This window comes from Stegastes partitus, unplaced genomic scaffold, assembly GCF_000690725.1.
Source record: "Stegastes partitus isolate 25-593 unplaced genomic scaffold, Stegastes_partitus-1.0.2 Scaffold13, whole genome shotgun sequence".
NCBI lineage: Eukaryota > Metazoa > Chordata > Actinopteri > Pomacentridae > Stegastes > Stegastes partitus.
In genome coordinates, this window is record NW_007577744.1 from 546,448 (window position 1) to 568,535 (window position 22,088).

At 40.2% G+C, this 22,088-nt stretch overlaps 2 protein-coding genes and 3 non-coding genes across 5 annotated transcripts; 4 read left to right on the forward strand and 1 right to left on the reverse strand.

Annotated features, from left to right (window-relative positions):
- Positions 1-79: 79 nt before the first annotated feature.
- On the forward strand, positions 80-14,867 carry skic3 (SKI3 subunit of superkiller complex). Its single transcript, XM_008288592.1, has 40 exons — positions 80-171; positions 532-621; positions 744-887; positions 1,168-1,259; positions 1,423-1,498; positions 1,598-1,744; positions 2,098-2,196; positions 2,303-2,411; positions 2,657-2,797; positions 2,900-2,998; positions 3,201-3,325; positions 3,552-3,638; positions 3,824-3,927; positions 4,073-4,199; positions 4,443-4,747; positions 4,845-5,095; positions 5,228-5,330; positions 5,442-5,624; positions 5,791-5,941; positions 6,030-6,108; positions 6,456-6,517; positions 6,607-6,663; positions 6,755-6,823; positions 7,121-7,195; positions 7,436-7,577; positions 7,696-7,789; positions 7,940-8,017; positions 8,119-8,243; positions 8,329-8,452; positions 8,986-9,210; positions 9,776-9,848; positions 10,018-10,071; positions 10,344-10,455; positions 10,777-10,905; positions 10,991-11,115; positions 11,297-11,461; positions 12,488-12,640; positions 13,361-13,491; positions 14,173-14,302; positions 14,492-14,867. Exons 2-40 carry the CDS (start codon positions 532-534, stop codon positions 14,570-14,572), a joined length of 4,716 nt encoding a protein of 1,571 aa, XP_008286814.1. The 5' UTR covers positions 80-171; the 3' UTR covers positions 14,573-14,867.
- On the reverse strand, positions 14,695-21,468 carry LOC103362484 (uncharacterized). Its single transcript, XM_008288855.1, has 3 exons — positions 21,450-21,468; positions 19,030-19,728; positions 14,695-15,780 (listed from the first exon to the last, which is right to left on the reverse strand). Exons 2-3 carry the CDS (start codon positions 19,666-19,668, stop codon positions 15,091-15,093), a joined length of 1,329 nt encoding a protein of 442 aa, XP_008287077.1. The 5' UTR covers positions 19,669-19,728; positions 21,450-21,468; the 3' UTR covers positions 14,695-15,090.
- On the forward strand, positions 17,485-17,558 carry trnai-aau (transfer RNA isoleucine (anticodon AAU)). The gene has a single exon. It is a non-coding gene; the product is annotated as a tRNA-Ile (tRNA).
- Positions 21,469-21,551: 83 nt separating the features above from the next.
- Positions 21,552-21,625, forward strand: trnai-aau (transfer RNA isoleucine (anticodon AAU)). The gene has a single exon. It is a non-coding gene; the product is annotated as a tRNA-Ile (tRNA).
- A 385-nt stretch (positions 21,626-22,010) lies between these two features.
- trnai-aau (transfer RNA isoleucine (anticodon AAU)) lies at positions 22,011-22,084 on the forward strand. Its single transcript has one exon. It is a non-coding gene; the product is annotated as a tRNA-Ile (tRNA).
- Positions 22,085-22,088: the final 4 nt, after the last annotated feature.

Genomic DNA, 22,088 nt, shown 5'->3' on the forward strand with positions numbered 1-22,088 from the left:
AAAATGCATTCTGTAGTTTCGCCTTCACTTCCGTGTTATGCTGGAGCCGCTGTGCAAATTGTCAACGTAAACAGTGGGTGGCCCCAACTTTTATACACATTTTCTAAACCTATAAGGGTTACAGCTAGCTCGGCCAATTCAACAAATGTTCTAATACGTTAAAAAAATAAGGTTTGGATTCTATTTTCATTGTAAAGTACACAGTTTATGACCCTGGCAAGCTAACAGCTAATGCTACGTTGTGTTTAAGACTGGCAAGCTAACGCTGCTAACAGCTGATGTAGTCCTGAAGTTAACTGTCAACACGGGTTAAATCACCACTACAGGGTAGTTATCATGTCAGAAAATGTTTGCAACTTGTGGTGGGTCAAACTGTCAGCGTTAATAAGTCGATTTGATATCTATACCGACGCTTCTTATGTTATTGATCCATTAAGCGATGTGCTTTGGTGAAGCGTTACTTTGGGTTGGGTGATGATGTGACAGTTTTTCTTTTAATATATTTGTTTGTTGTCTCCCATCAACCTCAAGATGTCTAACAAAGAAGTGAAAGCGGCACTGAAAAGTGCCAGAGAGGCCATTAAAAACAAAGAGTTCAAAGAGGCTCTAAAACACTGCAAGGTAAAGTTTCTCAGATAGACGTGGTATTTATATAAAGTATGAGCATCTGATATTAATCACTTCCTAGGAAGAGGAAGAAATATATTGTATAGTTGACTTTGCTGTTTTTAATGTGGTTATAGACTGTTTTGAAGCTTGAGAAGAACAATTACAATGCATGGGTATTCATCGGATTGGCAGCCAGTGAACTGGATCAACCTGATCAGTCACAGACAGCCTACAAAAAGGCCGTGGAGCTGGAGCCTGAGCAGCTGCTGGCCTGGCAGGTAAAGTGCAAAAACATACTTACACATGCAAGCATGTCTCTTGAGGTGTTTAATATCATTGACTCTTCTTGGGTATCTTACACTGAGAGCAATCAATTTGCTGATAATAATCGTCTGGACTGAAATTAGATCAGTAAAATTACATCTGGGTGCCACTAGAGGATCAGGTCTTTCAAAGATATATCCATCTTTACTGAGAATCTGTTATATTATACCATTTGTCTCCCCATGCCTCTTCATTATGCATGTTGTCATTAATGTTTTTTTTTTTCCCTTATAGGGCTTAGCAAATCTTTATGAAAAGACTGATCAGTGGGATTTCAAAGCTGAGCTGCCTAACATCTATCAGAAACTTGTTGAGCTCTATGCAAGGTGAGATGTGAAAACATTTTTATAAGGACACATTTCTTAAAATGTAATTAAGAATTATGTTCATTTTATATTGACATCTGCACCTATTTTTTTATTCATTTTGACTCGTTTCAAATATTTTACTTGTGATGTTATTTACACACACGTTACTTATTGTTTACAGCTCAGACAAAAACAAATGTTATGAGGTGATCAAAAAGCTGTCGGATATTTATCAGTCTGACAAAGAATATTTAAAGGTATGTCATTTTAAAAATTTGTGTTTAAGACAAATGAAAATAGAGTGTTTATGGTGTTTTACATAATATAGTTGAATGAAATTGTATTTGTGCAAACAGTTGGCAAAGGTTTGGCTGCAGCACATTCAGCTGAAGGAGGAAGAGGCTGTGGATAAGAAAGAGTTAGTGCAGCTATTGCAACAGATGACCCAGCTCCTGTCAGACTGTCTTAATGAGGAGGAGCAGGACAATGAAACTCAACAGCATGTAAGACTTTTCCCAATGTGGACTTAAACTCATCAGCATCATGTGATTGTTGTCTGTGAATATTCTCAGTCATCCAGGTCATGGTTATTCTCGTAGTTTAATCATAGCAAATGGACTTTCTTGAGTTTCTTGAAGACATTTCACCTCTCATCCAAAAGGCTTCATCAGTTCTGTGATTGTTATTTTCTAAGTGCAAACACGTTGCGTCTTCCTCTAACCTAATCCATTGTAACAGTCAGAACTTAGTGCAGGTTTGCCTTTGTTTATGGATACCATAAGCGCCACTTTGTCCCGGTGACCACGGAAAATAAAAACAATATTCTTTCTTTGTTTCGTTTGTTTGTGGCCATCAGCTAATCACAGCATTTGAGAAGGCCTTGGCTCTCATGGATCCTGTACCAGGCGACGAACACAAGAAGGTCTCGACTGACTATGTTAAATGTCTTTCTAAAGTAAGTGCATTGTCTCACATATCTGTCTCACCATCTCGGAAATTAAAGGACCTGTTTCCTAAAATTGTTTGGTAAACAAAATGGAATGAATCTGTCCTTACTGCAGATGCCACAAGAAGAAACCAAAATGAAAGTGGCATGCCAATCCATGTTGGCCCTCTACCCCAACCAAAGTTATCCTCTTGAGGTCCTTTGTTCTCACTACCTTAGAACAGGTAGGACACTGTTGTCTTGTTCACAACATCTTAAGTCATATTGCATACATATTAAAGAGTTTTTAATGATATTGCAAAAATATTTTGACAATAATACAAAAAGTTGTTATATTTAAAAAAAAAAATAAAACCCTATTAAGTAACACAAGTGTGTGTGTGTGTGTGTGTGTGTGTGTGTGTGTGTGTGTGTGTGGTTAGTACATGTTCTAATTTCATTGTAATATATGTTTTATTTTCATTTGAAGGTTACATGGATGAGGATGCGGTTGGCAGTTTCTCCCGACTCCTGGATCTGGCCCCTAACAGTGGATTAGGTCACTTGGGTCTGGGTACCAAAGCACTCCAAGAAGGGAAGTATAAAGATGCCATTAAGGACCTTGCACAAGGTTAGTTTTCACATTATTAAATAATGCATTCTGCTCTCAGTGTCAAATGAACCAGACCCTTTTGTGGTAACTACCACTGATCTGTGTATTCTGTTTTGTTAGGACTCAAGAAAACAAGCTCAACCACAGGATGGTACAGTCTGGCTGAAGCTCAGTTTAAAATGCACAGATACCCCGACAGTGCTACATCATGCTCCCAAGGTAACTTGATCTGTATCACTATAGTTACTCAGGTAATTAGTCACTGAGCCAGTCAGACTCCAGTCACACTTCAGCAGGAGGTAATTAATAACAAACATCAGATTGGTTTGTGAATGAACAAGGACGTTAACCACTGTCTTCAAAGGTCAGCACTCATTAATCCTAAAGATACTTAACTGAAGTGCATGTCTTGTTTTATTAGGTTTGAATGTATGTGTTTCTGGAGACAAGGAGCTGAGGGTCAAACTGCTTAGATTAAAGCTTGAGGCTTTAGTCAGAAGTGGAGGAGAGAAGGCCGCAGACCAGGCTTTAGAGACATTTTCCCAGGTAATATAATTGAATAATGCTCTGCTTATTCAGCATGTTGTATGTAGTATACTTTGTAATTTTCTTTGAATATAATGACATATTGAGCAATTCTGGATTTTTAAGCATTTATTCTAGATTTAGTCTAAAAAATTTTGTGGTTGCAAAAATAATACATTTTGTATTTAGGACTAGAGATCATCAAAGTAAATGTCATGTCTAAGCTGTTTTTTCTTTTCTTGAATAGATTTCAGAGGCTAAAAAGGATCCAGTTCTATTAGCCCTTAAAGGACGTGCATATCTCAACAAAGGACAGATTGAGCAGGCACTTAAGGTAGAAACCCCTTATCCACTGATTAAAAATGTCTGATTTACTTTATTATAACCATGGAAAACACAAATAAATACTTCAAAACATATTCAGTTTGATTATGCCATGATGTGAAGATGTGCCTTTCTTTTTTTTTTTTTAGATCAAAGATAGATCGGTACAAATTATGTTTGTTTTGTCAATTATAGGTGTCATCAGAGCTGGTGACCTCCAACCCAAACCTAGCTGAGGGATTTGCACTGAGAGGACTGATACACTTAGCTGAAGGCCAGCAGCAGCTGGCAGAGCAAAGGTAAAAGCTGCACGGCTCTTCTTATATTTATGTTTTCTGTGGCATTGAACTCTGTTCAACTTCATTCAAGCAGTCCATTTGTCTACTACAAAATGATTTGGTTCTCCACATTTACCTTGTCTATTCTTGTGCTATTGTTGTGTAGTTTCCTAAAGGCTGCTAGCCAGGGACCAGACTGTGGAGAGTATTATTTCTTGCTTGGACAACTCTATTGGGACATGGGAGAAGAGACCCGTAAAGACCGGAGCAAAGCCCATACACACTTGCTAAAGGCTAGTAGAATTATTATTAGCATTTTTGAATATATGGAAGGCAAGGAGAACTATATTAATGTGTAATATTTTAGATAAATAAAGTCTTTGCCTAATGTATACTCCTAAGTGTTCATGGCCAAATCTCTGAAAAATTGAGCTTGAAATACTGGATTTGCTCTCATGAATCTTTACAAAGTGACGCAGTTCTTTTTTCAGAGGTGAATGGCATCTTAGTTTGAAATCTTCATTTGTCCATTTCAGGCTGCAAAGTTAGATCCACACCTCGGCTGTGTATTTCGCTACCTTGGCCATTATTATCGGGAGGTGGTGAATGATTATGGCCGTGCACAAGGCTGTTATAAAAAGGCCTTTCAGTTGGATGATGGCGATGCTGAGTCTGGAGCTGCATCGGTGGATCTCAGTATGGGGCAGGAGGATATGGACACTGCATTATCAGTACTTCAGTCAGTAATAGAGAAAGCCACTCCAGGCTCGGCTAAATGGGCCTGGATGAGACGAGGCCTTTACTACCTGAAGACTGGAGAACATCAACAGGCCATAGCTGAGTAAGAATTGGACATCTGAGACAACTAAATGTACAACCTTAATCTAGATTTCTTTTAAGAGTGGGGGCATCCTTGAAACTTAAATTTATGTTTATAGTTTGCAGGCAGCTCTGAGAGCAGATCCTGAGGACTGGGTGTGTTGGGAGTGTTTAGGTGAGGCCTACCTAAACCGCCGGAGCTTCACAGCAGCTCTGAAGGCCTTTGGTAAGGCCCATCAGCTTCAACCGTGCTCCATCTACAGTGTCTACCAGACTGCTGCTATCAAACAGACTCTTGGCAAGTTCAAAGAGGCAGTCGCAGAGTACTTGCAGATCACTGCACAGCAAGACTATGTTCCTGCTCTTAAAGGTAGGTGTTCGTTTCATTGCACCCTAAACGTGCACTTCCTTTAAAATCACGTCATGCATTATATTGCACATCCCCAGTGACTAAACTGTCCAAACTGTGACAGTTAAATTAATTTGTATGGTCTCTGCTCAGGTCTTGGGGAATGTCAGTTGTCTCTGGCAAAAGCTTTAATGGAGGACTGCAGAGACGGAGGAGCCATTGACCTCATTCAGCAAGCCATACAGAACCTCTTCAAGTAATGACCAGATATGTATTCAACTTGTAAACCTTAATATGAACTAATGACCTGTGATTCCTGAATCTCTGGTTGCACCTATATATCTTTTCCCATTTCTGTGCTCTTCAGAGCTGTACAGTTGCGACCAGACCTGTCTTGTTTGTGGAAGCTGCTGGGAGATGCTTGCACCACAGTTTGCATTGTGTCCCCAAACAAAGCCCAGGTTCTTGTCCCGGCCTTACTGACTGGTTCGGACCCCAACACGGAGAGCCAGATGTTGAACCAGGCCCAGACACTCAAAGTTGGCGAGAGGTATCAGTCTATACCATCCCTACTCTGTCAAATCATACATTTACATCACTACGCTGAACAAAGTTTACATTGTATAACAATAATAAGTAATGACATCACTGTCTTTCTGTTCCTGTTTGGGTGTGATGTCTGCCACTGACATTAAGTGCACATGTTTCTTCCATAGGTGCTATGTTCGTGCTTTAAAGCTGTTGCCTGAGGTCTCCAGCCTTTGGTATGATCTGGGACTCAACTATTACCGCCAGGCCACCAGCCCATCCTCCCGTACGGAGGAAGACCAGAACTCCTTGTCTCTGCTACTAGAAAAGGCCCAGCAGGTAATTCAAGGAATCATACACAGTTTTGAATTGTTTGTTCCCAGAAGTGGTCTTTTTAAGTGTCTGTTTTTTTTTTTTTGCTTCTCAGTGTTTGAAAAAAGCCATCATGATGGACAGTGAGAACCATAGCTACTGGAATGCCCTAGGAGTGATTTCCATGAACAAAGGTAACAATATGTGTTATGAGGTGTTATTATTAGTTTAAATTTCTTCATAAATACTTACGTCATTGTTTTGATTACATAGCTTTCATCTATAGGTACGAGTAGCAGTAATGTGGCTACCAGTATTTGCAGAACATCATGTGTCGCTATAAAAAATCATCACTGTGAATGAATTAGAAGTGTAGAAATTATTATAGCATTAAGTTCTATGCTACATGGTCAGACAAAAGGTGCATAACATATTTATGTATCTAGATATGAGTTTTCTTAGCGAATTCATATAATATCACTACGTTTGATTGGCGTGTGTCTGAAAAACTTACACAGTTATATCTTTTCTGTCACATTAGGTCTTGAGAATTATGCTCTGGCTCAGCATTGTTTCATCAAGTCCATACAAGTTGAGCCAAATGTATGTACAGCACATTTTCTCAGCTGATACAAACGAATCTCAGAAAATATTGTGATGTATTTATGTGACTTTCTAATTTTCCATCACAGAATGTTGTTGCCTGGACAAACCTTGGTACCCTGTACTTCAAAAAGGACAATATAGAGGTTAGCATGATCACTTTTTAAACATACTCTTTCCATTTTTATCAAAGCTGGCTGACATTTTCACTGGTAAAATGTAAACTTATTGTCTTAGCTCGCACATGAGGCCTTCAAGATTGCTCAGTCCTTGGAGCCACTGTATGTCAACTGCTGGATTGGACAGGTAAAAAAACACAGCACTTGAGGACAATGTCGCTTTAATGCCACCACGTCGAGGAAATGTACATTCGGCAATTATTCACTCTACCTGAGAAGAAAGCTGTACATGCAAATAAAACCCCTTAAATACAACATTCAGAAGCTTTGCCAATGGGGAGAGGACTGGTTTGGTAAATTGTTACTTTAGTCGGTACAAGTGCAGTGGGTTTGGTTAGACTCAGAGTATGGGCATGTCAGTGTGGCTTTTTAAAAATCTTATTGTCTTGTAAATTCTAATTTTGTCCCTTTGTCTTCCTACCAGGCACTGATAGCAGAAAGCGTGGGAAGCTATGACACCATGGATCTTTTCAGGCACACCACTGAACTCAGCACACATGTGGGTTACATCCCAAAACCACTGCAGTTGCAATTTTAATACCCACTCATTAGCTGGATAATAACAATCTTTGCTTCACCTTTCTTAGTCACTCTGCTGAATTTCCAGCTCTAAGCCTTTTGAACTAGTGATCAGACAATGATGTATCACAAAATGCAGCGCATTTTTCCCCTTGGTTTGTTAGACTCTATATTCCCTGCCGTTCTCTCTTAACTCCATTCCAACATCTTTCTCTGTCAGATGGAAGGAGTGAAAGGTTATGCCTTCTGGGTTTGTTCCACCCTGCTGGATAAGAGCAACAGAAACTCTGAACTGTATCGCTACAACATTGTGCAGATGAATGCGATCTCTGCTGCTCAGGTGGCACTCAGCAAGTACACAGGTACAGCATCTACTTGTGTGCTGATATGCACATAATACCAGATATGTTGCTGTTCATTGGGTCAGTGTGTTATTGATGGATGTTGGCTCATGCAAAGTGTCTTTTGCACCCCTGTTAGAGAGGATCCAGTCTGACCCTGATGCCTTCATTATGCTGGGCTACCTGAATGAGCATCTACAGCTGAAGAGGCAGGCCTTAAAGGCTTATCAAAGGTGTTTGTCTAAATTACACTGACTGACTCTGCCTACTGATGAGGGGCAGTATACCAAGACAAGAATAGGAGACAGAAGATGCTGTAAGAAACATAATGTGATACATGTTGATTTAAAATTCACCTTTCTGCATTCTATTTGTCTCCTCAGAGCGGTTGAGCTGCTTCAGTCCACGTCCCCTTCAGAAGAGCTGCCTTTTTCTCTGGGCTGTTATGGCCGGGCTTTGTGGTAAACAGCCATCTCATTATGATGCTCTTTAACCTTCTTTGGAAGTACTTACCACACACCCTAAACGTCACTCTTTCTATTTTCCGCTGTGCCTTTTGTAGCACCTCTGGGCAGTGGGAGGAGGCGGTGCAGGTTTATAATTCTACTCCGCTGCAGGAGCTCAGTGACCTTGTTGGGCTGGCTCTGGCCTACTGCAAAGCAGGTCTCTTCCCAGAAAGCAGTAGTGGTAAGAATTCAAAACCATAATTAAATCAGAGATTATACATGTTTTTACATGTCAGAGTGAATCAACTGTTTTGTGTGTTCTGTAGCCTATGAACGAGCCTTGGCTGTGGCTTCCAATGAGAAGCAGAAGGCTTACATATTGACAGCTTTGGCTCTGCTGCAGCACCGGCAGGGCAACCTAGACTCAGCCAAAACTTTGCTGTTCAAATGGTGAGTCCACTGTACTGTCTGGGTAGTAACAGTTTGTATGTTTTGTCACTGAGAAAAAACAGTCTTAGCATACTGAATGATGTGTCCTTTCCTGACCAGTCATTTAGTTTCCATCCCAATATAAAAATAAAGTTACAAAGACGTGACACTTATATCAGATTGTTTTATTTAGGTTGTCATTGTCACATTGTAATGCTGTTGAGAACAGGGCAACATGCTTCCATCAAAGATCATATAATATCTCTGTCTTGCATTCACAAGCTGTTACACCAAATATCAAACCTAAAAGACAACAAAGGATCATGTAGGATTATATGGTTGTCACCTGCTTTGGAAAAAAATGCTGTTTGACAGAAAACGGTCAATCCTCAGATGCTAGAGTTTAGAACCATCTGATTGTGTCAAGCAAAATCTTTGCTTCATGATAACGTAATACTTTTATATTTATAGCTTTATGTTAGTAAAAATGATGTTATTTCTACTACACTTGCTTGCACTAAAAATAGTTCTCTGCCCGCTCTCTGCACTCACAGCTCACTGTTGAAGGAGCCAATCTCAGAGTCGCTGCTGTGTTTATGTGCTGTGGGATTGGTCCACGGTGATGCTACACTCGCTTCTGCTGCTTTGACGGAGCTGCTAAAACAAGGTTCGGCCTCTGGGAGCGTCGTGGAGCAGCGGTGTCTACTCACCTGCTCCTTGTTGGCTCTGCAGGGCAATTTCAGTGCCGTGCAAAGAGAAGCTTCCAGAGCTGTACACAGGTATACTACTCGGATGAAATGCTATTTACTAATATGCTGTACCTTAAAATAACCTAATTTGACTTTTAAAAAAAACAACAAAGTATTGATTAAACTGTGTTTTTGATACTGAAGGGCAGGTTGTTCACCTTATTTTATGTGTTTTTTGTGGAGGATCGCACAGAGTACAGGAGATAGTTTTACAAATGTGTATGATTTCTTATTTCACTACATTTAACATCATTCATAGTTCTGGGTAGACATTTATCTGCTTATATTAGTGTATTTGTACAGACTTGTGTATAAACAAAGTAAGTCTGCAGCTGAAAAAATAAAATGACTTTAAGTATATTGTATCTAAATCTCAATGATAATGAAACACAGCACAACTGAAGGCTGATATCTACACTGTTGCCCTTTGTATAGTCTTTTCTACATTTGAATGATCAAAGCAAGGTACAGTAAATGCCTCGATGAGATTCTCCTCTGCCTTTCTGAAGTATTACCAGATGCAGCAGGTCCATTCTCCGTGCAGTAAAATATCATACAAATAATAAGCCATCATTTTTTTCTGTCATATTTACAGCAATCCCGGAAACCCATCTCTGTGGGCCCTTCTGTCCAGAGTGGTACCACAATACTACCCTAAAAAGGCAAATGTAAGCATGCGTATATGTACACAAACATTACACACATCCACAGAAGAAGCACAGGATATTTATAGTCACGCACATTTAAGTGAGCAGTCTCATTCATCTTGCCGTAGTGCTGCTGAACGGTTGCAATCTGATGTAATTTGTTCACGATTTTGGCATCTGTGTATCACAGGGTGGTGCAGTGGCTGGCCATGTTGCCTGTCTCTCCAGTATGACCCAAGGAAAGGTAAAAGTGTGACTGTATAATTTTGTTTAAGTTGCATGTCTGTTGTTTTCTCTGTTTTTTGGAGTTTTTTTTTGTTACCTTCCCATTATTTATTCAATCCTAAATGTTGTTCTTTTGTTTAAGCTCGATCATGTTGACCTCATTGTACCATATTTTAGATATGCTGTTAATTCTATACATTTTTACCTGCAGAAAAATGTTTTTTTTACCTAATTATTCTCGCAACAGTACTTGCATAATAAACACAGATGATCTAATTTGTATGACTGCAGAGGGCGTTGTTGTACAGTGGAGTCAATCAGCTGGCTGGCGGGAGAAACTCTGGAGAGGACAAGCACAGGAATGCACTGAAGACCATGCAGAGAGCTGTGCTGCTCTGTCCTGGTAGACACACAAACACACACAGTCTCATTAAAGTCGCTCACATACAAACACTCGCTGCCACTCCTTCCTTTAAAACAGAAAATGTAGATGTCAAGTAAACAGTAGTGTCTGAAAATTCAATTGCAGAAATTCTCAGATTTAGTGGAGTTCTTTTAGAATTACTCGTCCACATAATGATGTCTTATTTTAGCTGTTTGATGGCACAGAGCATTTGTTGACGACCATCCAGATCGAGCTCACCTGTGACATTGCTTTTATCTCACCGAGAACATGCCTGAGTGAAATCCCTCATCTGAGTTATTATTCCGCTCTCTCCTCTAGATGATCCAGCTACGTGGGCCGGTTTAATGGCTGCCTGTCACGCCGAAAACACTTCTTGTTATCTTTCTGGCTCTGCCCCTTGCAGACAAGCACTGGAGCAAATCCTCATGTCAGTTGTTTCTGAGAAAGGTGTGTTCACTGATGTGCTTTTACTTTGTGTCCTGTTTCATCTGTGTGTGTTTGAGTGTGCAGCTAACACCGTTTCTGTTTTCAGTGCGTAGTGTGGAGGAGATAGAACGCCCTCTTGCCCAGTCTCTGGAAGGCTGGGTACTCCAGCAGGCAGTGACGGGTCTCATGCTGGAGGGCCAGCTGGAGCAGGCCGAGGCCCTTTGCACACAGGTAGGGTATGAACACACAGACGCTCAGTTTTAACACACATCTTCACCATTACTCTTGCGTAGAAAGAGTTGAACATGTTGTTTGACACCACTGGAGAAACAATGCCATATAATGAGAAATGATGTAAAGAAGTTTAATTTTAGTTTCTGTCTTCTTCATGTTTGTCCCCTCTTTGTCTCAGGTGCTGACCGTGTCCCCTGAACACCCAGCAGTGATGCTGTCATTGAGACAAGTGCAGTGTCAGCGCCTCCTCATGGCTAGTGGAGGTAATGTCCTCCCAGATGCTGTGCTGGAGCAGCTCAACAACGCTGTGATGATGAACCCCACCAACCTTGGGGCATGGCATGTGAGTTGATACGCCATCATTTAAAATATTGCAGCACTGCTCTGTATCACTGATGAGTTGCTTTCATTTCAAGCTACATTATTTTAATGCTCCCCACATTTTTCACGTGGACGTACAGATGTAACAAAACAGCCAGCTCTAGTAATCTCTATAACATAGCAAAGCTTGAAAGTATCGACTCTGTCAGACTTGGGTGGTGAGTTGTTAGACATTTCACACTGAAAAAGGTTTTTTTTTTTTCTTCCCACCACTCCCATTTTTGTTTGCTTCCACGAGACACTGGACTAATGAAGTCCATTTCTGTGCCTTGTTCCAGACCTCAGATTGCTGCACTTAACATCAAATGGCTGCTAGCAGCAAGGGAGAAACAGACCTGACCATGTTGGGGGAATGTAGCTACAGCCACAGCATTACAGTACAAGTGTAGCGTTAAATTTGTTGTAATATTGCAATACCATAGTCTGTTCTCTGCAAACATATATTAGACACAGTATATAATGAGTTAGCATGCAGTCAAAAATGTTCTACACATATGTAGAAGTATTTGCATTTGTGTGTCTCGATTGTGTTTGTGATTTCTCTATTAACCCTTACACACACCACATACTACTGCATGGAAAACTACCTGTACACTTGTTTTAGTTTTTATAGCCTTATGTAAAACCCCTCTGTTCCTCCTTGCACATTTCCTTTCCTTCTATTGACCTGTCCTGTTTTTAAAAAGTTATCTTATGGCAGCAAATAATTGCCCATGCAGGTAAATCGTTTTTTTGTGCAGATAAAATGATACACTATTGGAGTTCATCGTTGCTGCAAGTTATAAAGTAGAGAGATGGTTTTGTGGATATTTTAATGAAGCCAACAAAACATTGTTCTTAAAAAAAACACGACATTAAAACTGCATTTTACACGAGATTGTTATTTTGTATTAATAGTTTTGCTTTGCTTCTCATGTTTTCTCTCCCACATCTCTCTCTGTAAACCATCATTGCTTGTCTCATCGCTCTCCTACTTTCCTTCATTCAGTGGCTGGCTGAGGTGTATCGCAATCAGGGCCTGCTGGTTCAAGCCGTCATGGCTTACAGACAGAGTCTGCAGCTGGCCTCACAGCTTGGCATGCACAGCTGCCAGGTAGCCAGCCTGCTCCGACTTGCCCTGCTAGCTCTTGGACCCTGTATGGTGAGTTTGTGCATGGGATAAAAATGAATCTAGATCCAAAATATTCCAAAGTGTAAGATGATGAAGTACAGCTGTTATAGCACAACAATATAAAGGTATCATTACTGTGACTACAAATGAGAACATTGTGGACATTACATTATCAAGGGAGAGCAGCACTGGTTTTATTTTGCCCCAGAAGTAATGTTTTAGCAATAAGAGCTAGTATTTTATGACAGAATATCATATTATTACACAAATGCAAAGCAAGAGGCAGCTCCTGTCTACATCCCTGTCAAGTAGGCAGAAGCCAGGTAGAGAAAATGAAAGATGAGTGAATATTTAGCTGCAAATCATAGGAGCAGTGACTGAGGCCAAGTGGAAATACAAACAAGTCTGGCATGTATATGGTTTTTAGTCCATTGTTCACAGGTCAGCAAACTATATATTAGCCCAGCATTGGTAAATACAGATTTTTCTTGTTTGATGTTTTGCAAGCTCTGTGAGCATGCTGTGAACATCATCTCATTTTTATTATTATTTTTATATATTACACTTTTTTTTTATCACAGCCACTGCACCTGTGAAAGTTATGATACATACTGTAGCAGGCAGGGGTTACACACAATGTTAGAAAATAATACAGTGGAAAGTATTACAAGTTTAGTAGATAAATAAAACTTAACTTTTTGTAGGTTTTAAAAAGTTTTATTCTGAACCCTGTGTGATCTCACTTTAAAGGCACGTGTCCCAGGAAATGATTGGCAGGACCTAGTGCTGGAAGCTACAACTGAGGTTCTGAAGCTGGGCTCATCCCCAGTGGCCCTCCTGTTCCAGGCCCTCCTCCAGTATGCGACCAAGATGACTGCTAGGTTAGTGCTTCTCTCAGTGCTGTTTCCACTGCAGGGTGAAGTGCACACATTTGCATGCTTGTTGTAGCCACGTGGGCAAAGATATGCAAATAATTTTATCCCATTGACGTGTAATTTATCATCTAAAGTGATTCAAATCAATCATTGCATTCTTCAGATTTATGCCTCCATCAGTTTTTTCAAGATGTTGGTACTTTTGGAGCTGCAAAGCAATTTTCAAAGCAAAGTTTTACTGTCCTTACATAATGGCATTCTGTCACTAGCTCATAGGCCTGCCAGGACGCTCAATTAGAGTGATACATTCAGCAGAGAGCTGAGGAGAACAAAAATGCCAATCATGACCTGGCTGAGTTCCCTGTGAGATACTCAAGAATCTCCGCTGTGCCAAGCACAATCACATTATTAAAAGCCCCTTTTGTGACAGAAACATGTTTTCCTTTATTGTATGTTTTGGTTTGTATTGATGAAAAACAGACCACAATTATAGGTGCAGGGATTCAACCCAGACCGACAGAAGCACAATGTAATTTCAAATGAAGCATCTCTGCCAGAGAATTTCAGCGACATGACAAATCAGATCAGCAGGCATCCAATTCCATGTTTTTAAGGCAGGCATGGGCAGTCCAATTATATAACATTCGCGTTTTTCCTTCATCCATGTCTGTGTTATGTCGTCTGCAGGGATACAAGACGATTGCTGGAGAGGCTGGTTTACGTCCCCTCTCGAGAATTCCCAGTGACAGTGATGCAGGTGGCCAGCTGGTACCTCCTGAGACACTTGCATGCCAAAAACGACCAAGAACTCATGAATGTGAGCAACACAGCTGCCTCATTGCTACACTGGCACCACACTGAAACATTTTTGTGAATACATTTTCACTTAAGTGCCAATTTCGGACATACACACAATAGCATACACATAAGCAAACAAAAGCTGGTCATATTTGTCTTCTTGCTTTTGCAGCCTTGGTAGTGAAAATATATTTGAATCTTTTTGCAGGTCCTTTTGCAACATGCCAAAATGAACGGAGATCAAAGACTGCTGGACTTTCATTCACTGCTTGCCTCATCTTCATCCTGAATTTTGCAACCGCATTACTGTGCATCTACGACTACATTTTGAAATCATGTAGCTTAGCTGGTTTGTTTACAAAGTTTTCATAACTAATTATAAAATCTTATCAAACATGAGGTTATGGGTCTGATATCATAAATGTGGCTTTATTGGCTTAACGTGATTCTTTGATTTGACATTGTTCAGGAAATCAAATCAGTCCATTACATTGAAATCATCAGTGCGATTACATATTTCAGAAGTTCTAGAATTAGAATAACCATGTCCACCTTCAGGATGAAATAAAGACATTTTGCTCATATAAAGATTGTCTCATCTTGTTTGCACATAACCTTAACACATGTCAGTACTACAGTATAAACTAAAGCATGATAAACTTGCCAAAACTACCTGAACTTATAGAAAACTTTGACAGCATGTCTACTTAGACAGCATATAGACATCTGAAACACATGTTCAACAATTACTGTGTCATGTAGTTTGTGGAAGAACCTTGATCAGGTGTGTCACAGCCATACAGTTTTTCAGGCCCTTACAACCTCTGAAGCATTAACTGGACAGACATGTTTGGCTTGAAGAGGGCAGATGTTCTGCCCACAGCCCCAACATGGCTGACTGCTGTGTGTGGAACCCTCCTGCTTCTTTCGATTGCACAGTGAACACACATCCACAACAGCTGTAACCCCGTTTCCACCACTGAGGCGAATTTTAGCCAAAAGCTGCTGAAGCTCCATCAGTACGTTGTTGGGGGCCTTTGCAATGCCCGCAACCTTCACTCTTTTGGGGTCAAACACACAATCCTCTTCTAGGCCACTGCGCACAGCCACCATGCCACAGTTGGGGGGTACCCAAGCAGTGTCATAGCCCTGTGTGCTCCAAGTGTACTGCATGGGATGGTTGTCTTTGTCAATGCGCTTGACACGGCCAACGCGCACATGCAGCTCAAGGACCACGCGGTCTGCAGAGTTGACGTTCAGTGGATAACGTTCTGCCTTTTTCTTGTCACGACTGACGTACACGCCCTTTCCTAGCATGCCTTTTTGGGACTGCTGAAAGCCGCCAGCGATTATGAGACGAGCGTTGGGAACGCTGGTGCCATGGTACATGGTGTAGACACCTCGATCTTTGGGATCCTGGGAGGCCCCCAGCTCCAGACGGGGGGAGTCATCATCGTAGGTCACCCCCCAGCCACAGAACCGAACTGCCATCCTAATTCAGTAAAAGATGCTGTGAAGACCAGCAGCTCTGTGAGGAATTAAAAACAAAAATGTTTTTATGTTATATCAGATCCAAGAATTATTGGGAGCAAACCACATCAAGAACTACAACTGCAAAAATGATCCCTACAATTAGGGTGAAAAAATGTTTTGACCTCAGTGATACAGATTGTGGATCACAGATGATTGATGTGATGGGACTAACTGCAGTGTTAGTTGCAGAATGTGGTCTGTCTGTTCCTCTTGTGTCTGATTCTCGAGCGTTATACATCTCACTAATACCAGAAAAGCGTTTTGTTGTTGTTGTTGTTGTTGTTTTTTAAGCTGTGCCATATAGTATAATTAAAAATTAAAATGGCAAGTTGAAAGAAGAACATGGTTCAGTGAAGAAGCCATGAATTCTACAAAATAAAATCATAACATTTTAGATTCAAATCATTACATTCTAAAATTCAACATATAACATTCTAAAATTCAAATCAAAACTTTCTAATTATTATCAAAACATTCAAACATTCAAACCAAATCATTCTGAAATTCAAAACATAACTTTTAGAATCAAATCACAACATTCAAAACATTATATTTCCAAAATTTATGTCAACACATTTTAAAATTCAAAACATAACGTTCTAAAATTTTAATCAGAACATTCTTAAATTCAAATCAAAACATTCTAACATTCAAATCATAACATTTAAATCACAACATTCTAAAATGTTAGTAAAAATATTCTACAATTCAAAACATAACATACAGTTTAAAAAAAGACAATTCTGAAATTCAAATCACAACATTCTGAGATTCAGATCATAAAATTCTAAATATAACATTCTGAAATTCAACTCAAAAATTTCTAACTCAAATCAAAACATTACAACATTCAAATCGTAACATTATAAAATTCAAATCACAACATTCTAAAATTAAAAACTTAACATTGTAATTTGAGGCAACCACGAGGTATTTATGCTTCAATAAGGACACTAAGTGAAGGAACCCGTCCAGCTGCGCCCTCTACTGGTAAGTTTAGTCGCCGAACACATTGCTCCTCAGGCCGGAGACAGGCCAGTGAGCTGGGCAGCTGGAATCGCGTATCACCAGGGTCATCAGGTGGACACGTCCTTCACTGATGTTACGTTCAGTGGACCAGAGGCTACCTGGTTCTCTGACACCCTCCTCCACGCCAGCTCCCACCGTCCATATCACCAAACATTCATCTTCAGCTCGCTACCACAGTTTTTCGCTATTTAATGTTACATTACGGTTATTTTGTCAGTACTTACTGAGTATCGTGCTCCAAGCACCCAAACTGGACGTGAATCAGCTTTATCAGCAGAAATCAACCAGTCTTAGGGGAACCCAATGTGAGCTAAATTTCACAAAACCGTAGTTGTCGGCTCTAATCCTCGAGACTAGAAAATCACAGCTTTTAAACTTACTTCCACTGCTCATGTACCGCTCATTATGAATCCAACTTGCTAACTATGCAGTAAATGGCGTACAAGGTGTGTTTTAATTCGAGGTTGTCGAACTTTAAGCCTTACCGTCCGTGAAGTGTCGTTTACTTCTCCGAAGAGCAACAACTTTCAGTTTCTGTTTTCAAGATTTTAAACGGTTTCACCTTTCACTGTCCTTAATAAATAGGACACGCCTCACTGTGACTCATTGATCTAGACGACTTCTCGGCTGGGGAAGCGTGGCCGGTTAGCTCAGTTGGTTAGAGCGTGGTGCTAATAACGCCAAGGTCGCGGGTTCGATCCCCGTACGGGCCATTGTAGCTTTTATCTATTTTTTTTCTCTCGCTCAATTACAATCTGCTGCTCTTATTCTACAAGTTGGTAATTCCAATTGTTAAAAAACAAGCAAGCAAACAAACAAAAAAAACATTTTAAATACATGACCATTCCATTTTTTAAATTTAAGCACCCCCCAATATAGACTTGAATCTAAGCTGCCTTATTATATTGTGGGTCAGCTACATGAATTTCAAAGAAACAACAATTTGGCAAGAACCAGCTCATACAAAGCTGCCAAAGTTCTGGTTTCATTTTGTTGCAAATGTTTTGTAATGGTAAGGTCATTTGTAATTTTGGTAACATGTACCACTAAAGCTCAGTTTCAACTGATACAGAGCCATAAGGTGGCTGCTGCACCAGTCATCGATCCTAAAGTCACTGAGCTCCTGAAGAAATCTACCTTCAACACCTTAAATATATCACATGATATTATTCTTACATTGTGCTTTCTACTACATTAGTATGTGTTTAGTCATGTTCCCTTCCAGAAAACTTGTGCAAGCAAAGCCAAGCGAAACACCCAATCCCCCTCTGTGCTTTCCACATCAATTGGAGTTCACTTATAGTATGCTGGGACAAACTGTTTCAGTTTCCCTTTCTCATGGTCTCTGCAACAGCAGTCTCACATAAAAGGCTGTAAACATTCTGTTACTCTCCTGGCTCTCTGGGATCTAAGGTCATAAACTAGTGGAAACCTAGTTTCCCATCAGCCTGAGCAAATGGTTATTTGATGTTCTGGCCTTTGCTCATATTTTCAGCTGGACCTCAGATTGCAGCCGTCTGGTCTTCCCCTTAGCAGCACACGAATGTGAAATTATTTAGACTGGTCACACTTACAATAAATCAGCTCTAGTTGTGAGTTTTATATGTCAACTTTGACACCAAGCATATTCTGTCATCTATTCGATCACTCGCTGCCTGCTGCTCTACACCGTTTTGAACTGTGAAATTACACAACATAAAATCATTCAGCTATGTTTCTTAATTAGTTTTTCTGATAAACACAGAGCCTAAATGTGGAGCTGTAGAACGCTGGAGATCATGGGTTTGATAATTCCACAGTGACGTTTATTGATTATAGCTCTGTTACATAATATTGTGTTAAGTAGAAAAAAAACACATCACACCAACCGCACAACCGCACACAATCACAGCATGAATAATGATCAGAAAATGTAAAGCTACTGCGACTGTAGAAGAAAGAAATGAACATCTAAGTCGACTTAATGGCTCACTGTGAGCTGGTTCTCATCATAAATAAGATTTTGTAGATCACCTACAGAGATGCCTCCAAAACATGTCCAGCATTTGAACACGCTGCACCAATTACTGTTGAGAATTGACACTTAATTTCAGTTTGTTTTGCCTCCACTCTGCTTCCAGCACATTCGTCTTATCTTTATCTTTTCGAGCCATCTTCTTCATCGATCCCATGTCAGGGTTTGACAGCACAGAAGTGCTTGGACATGAGAATGCAGATGTTTTGTCCACACTTCCAGCACTGTTGCTTGACGTGCGTAGAGCCCTGCTGGGTCTTCCTCTTACACAGGGAGCACACATCTGCAGCACCAACCCCTCCACTCCCAGGACTTTTGGATGTTTTCGCCAGAAGCTGCTGCAGTTCTGTCTGTATTGAAGCACTGGGTGCGTTTGCAATGCCGACCACCTTCACTCTTTTGGGATCAAACACACAATCTTCCTCTAGGCCTAAATTGGGCGGCAACCAGGCTGTGTCATAGCCGTGCGAGTGCCAAGTTAATTGCAAAGGATGACCCCTCTGGTCAATGCATTTGACACGACCAACGCGTACACGAACCTCAAGGACCACACGGTCTGAGGGGTTACAGAGCAGTGGATAGCTATCCGCCTTTTTCTTATCACGACTGACGTACACCCCCTGTCCCAACGTGCCACCTGACGATTGTTTAAAACCATTAGCGATGATAAGTCGTGCGCTGGAAACCCTGGTCCCATGGAACATGGTATAGATGCCCCGGTTTTGAGGCGTCTGTGACGGCCCTAGCATCACACCAGGAAAAGATGCCCCGTCGTCCACCACCTCCCAGCCACAGAACTGCACAGACATCCTGATTTAAGGATGTGGCTGATAGAGGATGTTGTTTAGGCCCCACAACGATCTGCAGCTCTGCAAAAAATGGGAGAAAAATAAAACATGTGGTTATAGCAGAGGTATGACTTTTTCCATAGCAGACTTTAGAAATTTCCAGGTCTTGACCAATATGTTTTTCATTGATTTTTAGACTAGACTGATCATTGGAAGACTGTTATGTGGAACTGACATGTGTTTGCAGTCCAAATTAAAATCTTGTTCTGAATAACACAAATTTCGTCACAAAACTTCATGAAAGTAATAATGTGATAATCTGCAATGTTGATAATCTGTCAACCCCTAAAAATTACAGAATGTAATGGCCTAGATGATAGATTAGACTCTGTCTCAACCTTATATTTACCTGTACTATCACATCACTCTGACTGTGGTCTGTATTTTTTACTTGTGTCTGATTCTCAAGAGTTATGCATTTCAAAAGTCCCAGATCACAAATCTGTAACTATATGACTATTAGTAAAAGCACTGTTTGTTTTATTTTTGTTTTAACAAAAAAGCTGTGCCATAAAGTATGTTTAAAAAACTGATGTTGCAAGCCCAAAGTCCTCTTTGAATTTGAGACAAACACATGTAAGTAGTCTATCACACATTTTAAAAATCAAAAATAAAATAATTTGATTCAAAAGATAACGTTCTCAAATTCAAAACATAATATTCTACAATGTTATCATTTCAATTCTAAAAATTCAAAACATAACATCCTAAAATTCAAGTTACAACATTCTAAAATCCAAAACATAACATCCAAAATGCAAATCATAACATTCTAAAATTCATCACAAAACTTCACTGAAGTAAGATTGTGATGATCATCCAGGTCGATAATCTGTCAACCCCTAGACATTGCAGAATGATGCAAAAAATACCTATGAGTAGCCCAACTCTGAGATTTTCAAACCTTTTCTGTTAATCAGCCCTTTGGAAGAAAAACAAAACAGTAACAACACTAATAACTAAATATAACAGCATCACTGCCACAGTCTTATGTCTTGCTCCTGTCCTGCATGTTTCACATTATGTTGTAAAAATGTAGCATTCATATCTTGCACTGCACTGTCAATTTTTTTTTTTTTTTTACTCTTTACTCTTTTTAAAAAATTTAATCTTCAGTTTTATTTTGCTTCTTTTAATTCCTATTTGCGTATTCATATCACCTTGCTATTTTTTAAAGCCCTGTCAAGGTTTGCAGCAGTCTGAATTGCTTTATTGTAGAGAAGTGCTACACAAATGAGCTTGCCCTGCCCTGTGAGCTTTTTTTGCCTCCTTAGTCTTGCTTAGCCAGCCCATTCTTTAGAACATAAAGGTCTGACTGTACGTGAGTATTTTTCTGTCATAGGAGCAAAAATGCTACTGCATCCCTATGTCCTTTAATTGGATCACCACTTACTGCTTCCTTTCTTAATGACTGTCCTCATGCACCTGCTGGTATTCTGTCTTAATAAATGTAATCACAACTATGATCGCAGCATGATCAGGTTAGTTTTTCAGTCATGAATCACACCAAATTTATATGCATTTCACATTTCTTCTTGTATGTCCCTGCAGTGGCGGAAGTCTTATCTCCAGTGTGTAAACCACCGACGTACACGATAAATTAGATGGACTCTGTATCAACCTAACATAAATCTGTATCACCTTATTACACTGACAGGGCTTGTGTTGGATATTTTTGTTTGAGTCTCCAACAAATGTAGAAGAGTATAACGCTTTGAAAGCTTCTAATGATTTCAGCTTACCGTCGAGGAGGAGTCGTTTCGCCAACAGCTCAGTAAGTTTTACTTTCTATTTGGTAGAGTTCATTTGCAGCTGAGATTACGTCACAACACGTAGGCAGTCACGGCCGGTTAGCTCAGTTGGTTAGAGCGTGGTGCTAATAACGCCAAGGTCGCGGGTTCGATCCCCGTACGGGCCACTTAGTTCCTTTTTTTCTTTAAACTTCATCTGTGACAATGATAGTCCAGCTTCTGTATATCATCATGTGTAGTTCCCATAGACTGTATAGTTCCGCTGACACACCTATAACAAGTTGTTAGAGCAGTCACAAAGCAACATTACCATTTACTGGGACTCCCATTTCTGGACAACTAGTTAATGTGACATTCCTAAACTATAACAATTTCATAAAACAAACTGTAATAACTCTGGGATACTGTAGTCCCAAACGTGAGAAGTTTCAGTTACGGATTTTTTTATTTTTTTTTTTATTAGGACCTGGTTTTATGATTTGGAACTCTGGGGAAACTGAAAATGATCAGGATTTCTCCAGGGTGTGATGACGTCAGACGGGTGTGTTGTGCGGCCGGTTAGCTCAGTTGGTTAGAGCGTGGTGCTAATAACGCCAAGGTCGCGGGTTCGATCCCCGTACGGGCCACTTA